Source organism: Phocoena phocoena, chromosome 5 (assembly GCF_963924675.1).
Source record: "Phocoena phocoena chromosome 5, mPhoPho1.1, whole genome shotgun sequence".
Taxonomy (NCBI): Eukaryota; Metazoa; Chordata; class Mammalia; order Artiodactyla; family Phocoenidae; genus Phocoena; species Phocoena phocoena.
In genome coordinates this window covers 25,892,106-25,903,460 of record NC_089223.1, presented here as the reverse complement: position 1 = coordinate 25,903,460, position 11,355 = coordinate 25,892,106, and the positions used below count along the sequence as shown (strand labels likewise).

The following is an 11,355-nucleotide window of genomic DNA, read 5'->3' as shown; positions in this document are numbered from 1 at the left end:
ATGCAAGCTATCACATATTTCAAAATGCACTAAAAAGAACACCTATTTTATTTCTATCCATTATATTTCTTAATTTCTACCACTTTTACAGTATTTCTCTCTTCATTTAAAGATGTTATATTTGTAGAAAGAAGACACAAGCACACCTGTCTTTCCCCTAACTGACTCCCCTTCCTCCTAACACATTTCCTGGAAGCTTAGTTAACAGCAACATATGGGAAGGAGGAGGTGTTATTTACTGAAGACAATTTTTATTCTAGATCAGAAAGTCTGGTTTGTTATACATTCAAGCCATTTAATTCATTTTCCGCTCTCCAGAAAAAGTAAGCAAGCAGAAAGTTCTCTAACTGGCTAGAACTGTATGGTTAAACGTGTTGGAGCGAGACTGAGTCATGTGGTTACTATCCGTGGTGCTGAAACCAGTACCTAGTACAGTGAGATTGGAGACTGGCTGTTTGAAAAGACTTTCAGGAAAACTGAAATCTAATAGTGGGGGGTAAAGTGGAAGAAAGGACATTCAGCCTTCACAACACAGAAATAAAATTAAACTATCAATATCACTATATATGAAATTAAAATTCTTTCTTTTAAATCTCCACAACTTTCTATATTTCCTTAGATATCTATGCAATGTATCTCATTATTTCTAAAGGGACATATGGATTTTGTTCTTTCAGGTGCCTTTTATTCAGTTATAGGGAAAGAAGTCCCTCCACCCATTATCCATCCAACTTTCAGAACTCTTTTTGTTACATCTGAAAGTCATAATCAATTTTCCAATAACATTTCATTCCAACTTGAGCCACTATAACAATTTTCATTGACTCATGGGATGTTTCCTTACCTCATCCTCAAAATAAGAAATATTCCAAGACACTTCCATATTAGAGAGGTAACAGCTCTGGTTAGCAGAATTACCCATGGAGGATGGCCTGATTCCTCTCTTTTGTTGTACCTATAATTAATATGATGCTTTCATCATTAATAATGTAAATATCTAAACCAGAGCTTTCCTGAAAAAAAAACTTTGAAAACTTAACATGTTGCCCAAATATTGTAGGAAGTCTGAAAATTATTAAAATTTGTGAGGAGGTTTTTTTAAAACTAGGATCAGAAAAAGAAAAGTCAGTGTATCAAATGGGCAAAATTTCTTTGTGTCGAACCACCAGCAGACAGACTTCCACCAACTCTGGTGTCTGGATGAGTCATAGAAAGGGGGCAAAATTTTGCTCCCTCTAACCACCCAGGATTTCTTCCTCAGCCCCCACTCTGCCTCTTGCAGAATGTGAGTTTCCTTAAAGGTCATGGCAATGGAGAGAGAGAGAGGGTGAGAGAAAGAGAGAGAGAAAGATGCTTTACTTCATATCCCAGTAACCTAGGTGCTTTGTGCTCTGGCTGTGGGGCACTGCTCTCCAGGAGTGGTGACTGAACTGAGAACTCTGGTGGGCCATCCCCTAGGTCTCAGCCAGGGTGTCCTACTCCACCAACCAGGCCTTGACACTTGCCACACCCAGTCTCCCAGTGCTGCTGAAAACTGAACTGAGTTCCTTTCTTTTACCCATGCAATACCTCTGCTCACAGAGATGCTCTTCGCAGAATTTTGCTGATCTGGAGAAATAACTTCAAGAGAGGTATTTGGAGCCAAATGTTGTGACCTCATCTGGGCAGAAAAGCAAAGCACCCTGTGAGATGAGCTCTGGCTATGAGAAGGCTATTATAGACCCTGTTCTTTTATACTTTCCTAGAGAAGCAGCCTCTACTAAATCCAAGCCAGACTTTGGCAACAACCACTGCATGATAAAACGTTAAAATGTGTTTCTTCTTTTAAAAAATTCCCCCATCAAAATAATTCCCATGTAAATGATTTAAAACAACATCACATTTTAAAAGCCATTTAATTTCAATAGCATATTTTAATGAAAAAAAGCAGCATACTTTGCCAATAAAACATTAAAATCATCTCTTCAATGAAAGACAATCAAACAACACCAAAAATAACTTAATACATTACCATAGTAAATAAACCATCTATTAACAAAAACAAGAAACCGGGTCATATACAGAACTCAAGACTTCAGAGAGCCTTAAATGGAACAGCAATACAGCAAAATTTGTAAGAATATATCTATATGTGCATCATTTTGAATGAAGTATTTACAGTAGGTAAGGTACCAGTCATCATGTACCTAATATTTGTTGTTGTTGTTTCAAAAGAATTCTACCAAACAATGTGAATTTACAGGCAGTGCACTGTCTTTCTTATAGTTCAAATTTGTTTTCCTACAAACAAACCTCCAAAAGGAAAAACGGAAGGATTCTTGTAAATGTTAAAATGTAGTCAACAGAGCAATTGAAAACTAGAAGACTGAAATACCTTGGTGAAATCTTAGAATCTGGAAGGGCAAACACCAAGTGACAAATGCACCTAAAGCTAGAAAATGATGCATCATAGTCATGGTTCCAACTGCTTGACTTCTTCTCTTCCATTAGAGGTGTGTGTGTGTGTGTGTGTGTGTGTGTATGTCTATGAGTGAGTGAGAGAGTGCCTGTGTAGCAGGGACAATGTGGGAATCCCCATTAAATATGTAACGAAGTAAACAATACTTTGGACAGTGAATCAGGTCTACACGATTAAGACATCCATTACTGAGTGTCGACTCACAAATCAGAACACTACCAGTAAAAACAAAGAAAAAGCAATCTTCATTCAAAGTGAGAATATACAAATGGGCCAAAAGGAACGTAGTATAAGAGGAAAGCTGTAAAAATTCAGTAAACTCATCAAATAAAAAAATGTTTAACTTCACTAGCCATACGTTCTCCCGTTTTTAAGAGTAAATAAGTTTAATTAATTAGAATGTGCACAAATTAAGTTGCTAGAGAGATAAATTAATAATTTACAGAGGGTTGTTCAGCAATGATCTAATAATAGCTTTCAAGATCAGTGAACACAGCAGGCGCAACTCCTTCCTTAAGCATTAACACTTCAGAGAAGGAAGAAGGGGGTAAGAACCACAATAAAAATATATATATAATATACAGTGTAAATGCAGAAAGTCTGCCATCTTTTTTTTTTTAATTCAAAATACTTTAGAGATGTCTCTATCACATTAAGCATCAACTCTAGCTTAAAGTTTCAGTCCTGAATCAATTTCTATTTCTGAAAAATAGCTGCAAAGTGTACTTTTAAACTTGGAACAAGGGTGATGTCTTTAGGAATAAAAACAAATCTTACTTGCTCATTCTGGAAGCCTTCTAAAAGGCTGTCTCGTCTGCCTTCCTGCAAACAGCCGGCTCCAGACTTCCTCTGAAGAGGCCGAGGTGCCTTTTCCGGGTGGGGTGGGGTCGATAGGGACAACTTTGCTACAACTTGACAAATCCCTTCTTTTGTTTTTCTTTCCCTTGAGAAATCGTTTCACATTCTCACCGGACTTGGGCTCAGTGACTTGCTCGTTCGCTCGCTCTCCAATCCTCGCTTTCTCCGGATTCACATTTAATGGAATTGTTTCTAGTCGCGAAAAGTGGGGGGGGGGGGGGGGGGGGGACAGAGGCAGGAGAGAGAGGGAGGGAAAAGAGGAGATGAGGAGGGGTCTGTCCCTGGAGAGGCCGTGGGTCTCCTAAATGCCCGCGGAATATTTCATTCTTTTCTGTTTCTGCCTCTGGTTGCAGAACCAGACGCGCACCACGTTCTTCTTAAGGTCCAGCTTCTCAGCGATGGCGGCGATCTTCTCGGAAGAGGGCCGCGGCTGGATGGCGAAGTAGGCTTCGAGCGAGCGCTTCTCCGGCGCCGCGATGGACGTGCGCTTGCGCTTCTTCTCCGCGCCGTTGAAGAGCTCCGGCTTGGTGAGCTTCTCGCGGTGAGACTTCTCCGCCTCCTCTAGCCACGCTTGCAGGATGGGTTTGAGAGCGATCATATTGTTGTGAGACAACGTGAGGGACTCGAACCTGCAGATGGTACTCTGGCTGAGCGAGCCCACGCCGGGGATCTTGAGGTTGGCCAGCGCGGAGCCCACATCGGCCTGGGTCACCCCTAGCTTGATGCGTCGCTGCTTGAAGCGCTCGGCGAACGCCTCCAGGTCCCGGGGGTCGGCGTCCACGTCGCTCATGCAGCCCATGTGTGAGGGCAGCCCGTGCGCGTGGGCCATGCTGAGAGCGGCTTGGTGCATGGGGTTCATGGTAGCCATGGGCGGCGCGTGAGCCGGAGTGGACACCACGGCGCCGTCGGGGCCCGCCATGGCACCCAGCGCTAGCCCGGGACTCAGGTGCTCCAGCAACTCGCCCTCAAGCGCCTGATGAGGCTGATGGTGGTGATGGTGGTGGTGGTGGTGGTGGTGGTGCGTGCCCGCCAGCGCGGACGGGTGCGAGATGGGCACCGACGAAGAGGAGGCAGCCGACGTGCACGGGATGGTATTCATGGTGTGGTAGGTGGCGTCCGGCTTGAAGGGGCTGTGGTGGGGCGGGTGATGGTGGTGGCTCTTGCTCTGGGAGACGATGTCCACCGCCGCCAGAGCCTCGGCGCGGGCCAGCAGGCTCTCATCCAGCCCGCCGAATATATTGCTCTGCAATTGCAAGTAAAAGGCACACATCACTCTCAGCGGGGAATTGTGCGCACTCTCTCCGGAAGCTCCGGCCCAGAGCTCGACACCGCCGCCGCGCCTACAACATTCCCAGAACGTTAAAAATAAATTAAAATAATAATGATAACAATCCTGAAACTAGCAGGTGAGGAGGAGAGGAGGGAAGCCACGGAGAGAAGCCACGAGTGCACGAGGAGGAGGAAAGTGAGCCTGCAAACACAACACAACACGCGCACAGGCAACATTCCAGGTCTTAAAAATTAATATGAAAGGAAAGACCCTCTGAATACATAAGAGGGGGGGGAAATTGGTTGGAGGTGCGGGGTGATTTGCTGTGCAGACATGAAAAAAACATCAAGCAGATAAAGGGGGCTGTCAAAATGTGCCTTTAAGCGGTGATTATGCAGAAATACGCACCGGTGGGGTTGGAAGACATGCTCTCCGCATCGCCTCGGAGCCCCCGCCGCTGCCGCCGCTGCTGCCACTGCTGCTGGAGCTGCTGCTCCGGCCTCCACCGCCCCCGCCACTGCCGCCACCGCCGCCAGCATTGCTCGAGCTGCTAGGAGAGCTGGCGGAGGGCGCCGCGGGTGCAGAGGACCCGGGCGAGGCGCTGTGCAATGCCGAGTACTTGGGCTCCACGTGCAGGCTGCCGCCGTGCGGCATGCTGAACGCCTGCTTGCTGTTCAGGGACATCATCATCATCTTCCCGGCCTGCCCGCGCGCTTGTATGTGGCTCACGCAACTGGCCCCGGTGGCCGGGACCCTCCGCAGAAGCGCTGGGCGAGAGCCGGAGAGGGGAAGGGCGAAGCGGAGTTGCGCTCACTCGCCGCCGCTCGGAGCTCGTCGCGCCTTGACCCGGCTACGCGCTCCACCGCTGGCTACGAGGTCAGTCTGCGCTGTTGCTGGGCTCCGCTTGGCGCTGGCTGCAGACCTGGGCATGCGAAACTGCCCCGCGCTTCGCGGCCGCGGAGTTATACTCCCCGCTCCCCGCGCCTGCCCCCGCACCCCCGCCTCCCTCCCTCCCTTCCTCCCTCCCGCGCGCCCCCGCCCTCCCCTGCCTGAAAGCGCAGGTTTCTCCTGCTCGGATTCTGGCGTCGCCCCTTCTCCCTCTCGGCTTCCTCCAGGCTTTGGTCCTTTCTGCTCTCCCGACACCCGCCTCCCGCTCCCCCGCCGCGCCCTCCACCTCCCCTTCCTGTCCCCGCGGCGCTCTGATGCCGCCTCCCCTTCCCTGCGCCCCGCAGCTCTCACTTACAGTAGTGCCTCTGCTCAAACCCACCCCCCCACCCCCGGCCAGGTCTGCGCTCCAGTCGCAGGGCACTTCCTACCTAAGAGCCGGCCTCCTGCCCCTCCTGCTTCTGCCACTCCCGTCTCCGCCTCGCGGGGAAAAGAAACTACTGAATAAAGTTGCGGACCAAGGGAGCCTTGGGTGGGATTTTCCCTAGACTACAAGGAACGCCTCTTACCTAGCTGCCTCCCCGCCCCCTGCTTACCGCGAAGTTCCAGGCCTCCGCCCCCAACTCGGCCCGCCTCTCCCCGTAGCTCGGGTGACCCTGATCCCTGGCTCTCGACCACAGTGGAGAACGCGGACCCTGCCGCCGACCTGGATCCTCTGCTCTGCTCTGCGCTTCCGGCTGGTACGAACAGCGCTCGGCGCTTCTCTCTGCGCCCCCTCGGCCTGGCGGGTGCCTGGTGCCAAAGAGACCTGGGGTCCTCAGTGCTGCAGGGCTTTCTGTTACTCACAGCTCTCAGCGGATTGGACGGCGGAGGAGACTGCTCCGGTCGCCTATGCGCATGCGACTCCTCCCCCACCCCCGCCCCCGCCAGCCAGACCCCCGTGTACTGCCCCAACGCCACCACCGACAGACACTCCTCTCCACCCTTTTTTCTCTTCCTCGGGATCTTCCTCTTCCTCCTCCCTGTCTCCAGTTCAGTGTGAGTTGGGTCTTGGGCGGATCCACTGGCAAACGCTGCCACTTCATTAGCCGCAATCAAAGGAGGAAGGGGCAACTGACGGAGAGGCAGGGCCAGAGATCACAGAGCGCATGTGCTGCAGAGTATCCCCCCCCTACACACACACACTAATAAACACACACACACGCCCTCAGGGGCTGGCACAAGCCCCACTTATCTTCATTTCCACAGCCGCTCGGTGCAGAGAGTCTATTTTTAGCCAACACTTTGCTCTCATTTTTGTCCCATCGTGGACCACTTTTCTTAGAAGTGGACACACACTCTTAGTTCCATTTGTAAAAGAAGCAGACAACCTTTCCTACACACACACACACACACACACACACACACGCACGCACGCACCGCCTTCCTCTCCTCCCCGCTACGGTCTTCTCTCTACTTTCCTCTGTGCTGGGGCTGCTGTCACCTCCCCGGAGCGCGGGAGGAGCGGGGTACAAGCGAGGGTGGAAGGCCCTAAGACCGGGACGCTGGAGCCCGCCGGTGGCCCGACCCGGACGGGGATGGCTGGAAGCAGGTGCAGGCACACGGTGCCTGGGGAAGGCGAGCAGGTGCGAGAGCAGGCGGCAGGCCTGAGAGGCGCCGGCGCGCGCTGGGACGAAACAGAGTGGGAACGAGCGTGGCGAAGGGGGACCCTCGAGTGGTCAGCGCCTGGAAGCCCCGCGGCGGCGGCAAGTAGGGGGTCTCTCGTTCACCCACGACCCCTGCGGGGCGAGATGGCAGGTTCAAGTCGGGAGCTCAGTCCTCGGGAGTCGCCAGAGTACTAGGAAGGCTGCAGCAAACGGCGCGCGACGGGCTCTGTCCATGGTGCTTAACCCCCTTGCAACCCCGGGGCTTGCCTTCCTCCTCCCCTATGTGGAGGAAAATAATAAATAGCAGCCGAAGGGAATTCCTACCAGCCGTGTTCCTGAGCAGAAGCCCGGAGAAGCCTGGACTCGGGACTGGAGAGGGGGTGTTGACATGAATGAATGTGTCTTGTGCCGGTGGGTTCAAGTAAATGCTTAGGTGTTTAATTTCTACCTCAACAACAGCCAGGGTAATTTCGAGGAAATAAAAAAATGACATCGCACAGCTCTCACTGTCTCAAGATTCGAGAAATAAAATAAATCAAAGTTAAAGGCTTGAGTATCATTTAATTATAGTGCGAATAGCGCTTTGAAAGAAGTAGAACAACATCTCTAAACAAATTATGACTGGGCCAGGAAGGAATTATTAGATTGAAATTTCATTTCGGCTCAGGAGACACCGCGCTTCACTGTGTAATGTGCTATACCTCATCTGATTTGTATGCTTAATTCAGCTTGACGAATTTATTAGTTTTCATAATAGTGGAAAAATTGAGCAGTACTATGGGCTAATGCATTGTGTGTACTATAAATTGTGTGTCATCGTGGAAAGGCTGAAGTCTATAGAAATCTTTTAGTAACGTCGGTATAGGGGGGAGGATTTTCTTGCAAACGCCAAACTCCAGTGTTGCTGGGTCTCACTGGTCCATTAACATATCGTCATACTAATTAGACTACTTCATCAGTGATATAATTTCAAACTTCAAATTATGTTCTAATTAACAAGGGTTGTCCAATCTGCTTAATCTCCAAAAGGCTTTGGATGGTCTAATTAGTATAAACTGTTGAGCATCTCTAAAGCCTAAAAAAAATCCATTAAAATATTTTCGGTATGTATTCTATCAATACTGTGTAAGAACCAAAGGGCTAAAAGTGAGAGTGGAGGAGGAAAATAACTGGAAGGCAAAGGTCTGCATCTACCAGTTCCCCCAGATTATAATACTAAGTGACTCACGGGAGAAACTTTTGGGTATTGCACCTCCTAAACAGTGTGTTTATGTGTTTAAATAAAGACATAAGAATATCAAGGAGAAAAAAAACCACAAGGGGAAAAAATTCTTCTCTTTCATTAGGTGCCTAATTAGATGTAAAGTGAAAAGCAACCCTGAGGAGTTTCCCAAGCATTATTGTGGCAACAGTCAGCTGAACTTGGATTGCAAAATCAAATATTTGGGGGTGTTTTGAACCTCTCCCTCTCCCCTCCCCCTTCATTGAGCTTAATTACTTGCAATAGTTGTTTTAATGTATGTTGTCACCTGGGAGTATTGAGAAATGCATATCGTTAATATGAATTAATCTTGATTTTAATAGCAACTGACAACTGATCTCCAAAATGCTAAACACTTGTCACCACTTCATATGGTAAATAAGGTGGTAAAATAAATTCATGAAATAAAGAGGGCACTGTTGAAATGACTGGACAAACTTTGTCCGATGTGGAATTTAGTGACTAAAACTATTTTAAGCAGGACAACTCCCAAGAGAATATTTTCCTGGTGGCTAAAATCAATATATCATTAAATTAATTCAATATAACTTTGAAAAATCTTTCAGCTACTTCTCAGTGATATCTCTAATTCCAGACAGAAAAAAGGAAGCCCTTTATTCTAATTATCAAGGGGAGATAAATTAATATGCAGTTGTAGAGCAAGTCAAGAATTTATTTCCCCATATTTACTTCCTCTTAGAAAACATACATGTTTTCAAAAAGAGGTCAGAGTTAGATTTCTCCTTTTCTCACTCAAAGTGAATAGCAGTGATTGTGTTGTATTAGAGTGAAAATGCAATTCTTCTTTCATCACCACGACTTGCAATCTTGCAATCTCTTCTACCAGAATTGCCCAGAATACCAACATCTTTGCGGTGATATCAATAAAACCTATTTCGGTTTTGTCCACAGGCAATGTTGCGAAGTGCTCCAGCAAGCGTGGAAGCTGCTCTCTGAGGAAGTAAAACTCCAGCCCCCCAGGTAGCAGAAACCATCTAAACAACCGAAAGTTGGGAATAAACCCAAGGGGTGGCAACAAATGGTCCAACATGGGAAATCTGCTTCATATAACCTCAACATACACTTTTATGTCCCAGCACCTATCTGTGCTGGCACCTATGCACATCCTCAGATCTATCTAATAAACCGAAAACAGAGAAGTGATTTTTTTTTTTAAGTAGAGAAATGGAAAATGAATCAACTGTGTGACTACACGAGGGGCGCCTTTTCTTCTCACCAAGCCTCTTTGTTTAGCAATAGGTTCTGTCCCACCCTCTGCCAGATGTGGATAGACATGACCAGAGCTTCCCATCCGACGGGCGAGGAATCGCTTGAGGTTCCACCCAAGCTCCCGGGCAGTGGGGTCCCTGCAGAAGGTGCCCCCCACACCCTGAAATCGGCCCGCAGCCATCCTGAGGGGAGAAATCACTGTCTCCTCTCCTGTAACTGGGACCTAATTTAGTACTAAAATTTTAAGCAGTGCATTCATATTTTACTGGACCTAATGTGTTTTATTAAATTTTAATCCATTAAGGGCAGTGTGATTTCTCTGTATTTCAAACAGAACTGAGTTGGATTACAAGGAAGATTTCTTAAAAGAGAGATCTGACCCTATTCATGTACCATCTCCATCTCGGGTAAAGAGGGTTTGAGGGAGGAAAGAGGGAAAGGATGGATTCTCCCCCATCCCATCTCCTCAAGGTCAATCGTCTCTGGATTCTGAATAGAGTCAGATTCTCTGAGCTCTCTTTGCACTCTGTAGCTTGGGGCAGAAGGATATGGGATGATTAAACTCCTCCATGGCCTCAGCGGTACCAAGAAAGAAAAAAAGGAGGGAATTATCCCTGAAATTGAGACCTCTGGGAGCGCCCAGAGAGCCTGGTACAGAGCGAAGGGCCGGGAAGGAGAGCTCTCCTGGGTTTCTTACGTCCTGGGGCTAAGTTCGGGGAATATGGGTGCGTTTTGCTCAAACACCTTTCCTCTTCCGAGCACGTCCACCTCTGCTCTTGTGTTTGTCTCTAACTTTCTCTCTCCACTGGCTCCCCCGTGAGTCCCAAGTCCACCTCGCTTAGAGATTCTAAGGAGACCCTCTTTCGCCCAAGGCTGCCAGGCACCCCCTGTGGCGGAGGGCACAGCCTCGCCTCAGTTCTTTCTTGGCTAACTCTCTCTCTCACCGCCTCTCACTGCAAGCGCTCAGCAAGTGTCTCCGGAAACCTCTGCATCCGGCAGTTCCCAGGCCCTCCTAGATCAAAATTCGGGCTCGCCAACTCCTGCCCTTCCATCAAGGCCTGGCAGAGTGAAGGGAGGGGAGGGAGTAAAAACAAATGGCCATTGGCGATCGGGAGGACGCACTTTGAGGGTAGGGAGAGACCTGCGCCAGGGCCAGGGCCCTGTAGTCGCCGAATGAGCCGAGTGGGGCTCTCTCTAGATAATTCTGGACTGAGGACAGTGGCCGGGCAGGGGACAAGAGGATGAGAAGAGGCAAGGTAGAAAGGAAAGTAACGGCTCCCTCTTTCCCCGGTGGAGGGAAAGGCGCAGAGCTGAATTTCAAAAAAAGCAGACTGACTGGGAAGAAGGGACGCGGGACGCAGCCAGCCCCAGGCCCGCTGGATGTCTGCGAGGCTCCTAGACGCCTTCACAATTCCGCAGGGTAGGTTGGCTGAGGCCGAGGGTGGCGAGGAACCCGCACGCGGGGACTGCTGACTCACCCACTGGAGTCGACCAACCTTTGGAGCAAACACAACAGGCGCCGAGAAACCAACATCGGCCGGAGGGAAAGCGTGAGTGCGCCGCACTCCCCAGAGCGCGGGGACGCACACACTCAGGCACGCTCACACCCGCGCATGCAGACACACAAGTGCTAACACTCACGCCCACTCACTCAGATTCACACCTGTTTCTTCCCTCCCCACCTTCCGTGGAAGGGGCTGGGGGGGAAGAGGCAGAGCTCCGCGTTCTGTCCGCATGCAAGAGTCCC

General features: G+C 49.2%; 1 protein-coding gene across 1 annotated transcript; it reads right to left on the bottom strand.

The window, feature by feature from the left end:
* Nucleotides 1-3,617: 3,617 nt before the first annotated feature.
* On the bottom strand, nucleotides 3,618-5,279 carry POU4F2 (POU class 4 homeobox 2). Its single transcript, XM_065877950.1, has 2 exons — nucleotides 4,995-5,279; nucleotides 3,618-4,559 (listed from the first exon to the last, which is right to left on the bottom strand). The coding sequence occupies exons 1-2, from the start codon at nucleotides 5,277-5,279 to the stop codon at nucleotides 3,618-3,620; spliced, it is 1,227 nt and encodes a 408-aa protein (XP_065734022.1).
* Between the last annotated feature and the right edge of the window lie 6,076 nt (nucleotides 5,280-11,355).

Bases quoted from the DNA above. Each gene is read 5' to 3' on its own strand.
- POU4F2 (XM_065877950.1), bottom strand. From the start codon at position 5,279: ATGATGATGATGTCCCTGAACAGCAAGCAGGCGTTCAGCATGCCGCAC. The intron at 4,560-4,994 runs GTGCGTATTTCT...TTGCAATTGCAG, and splicing joins CATGTCTTCCAACCCCACCG to AGCAATATATTCGGCGGGCT.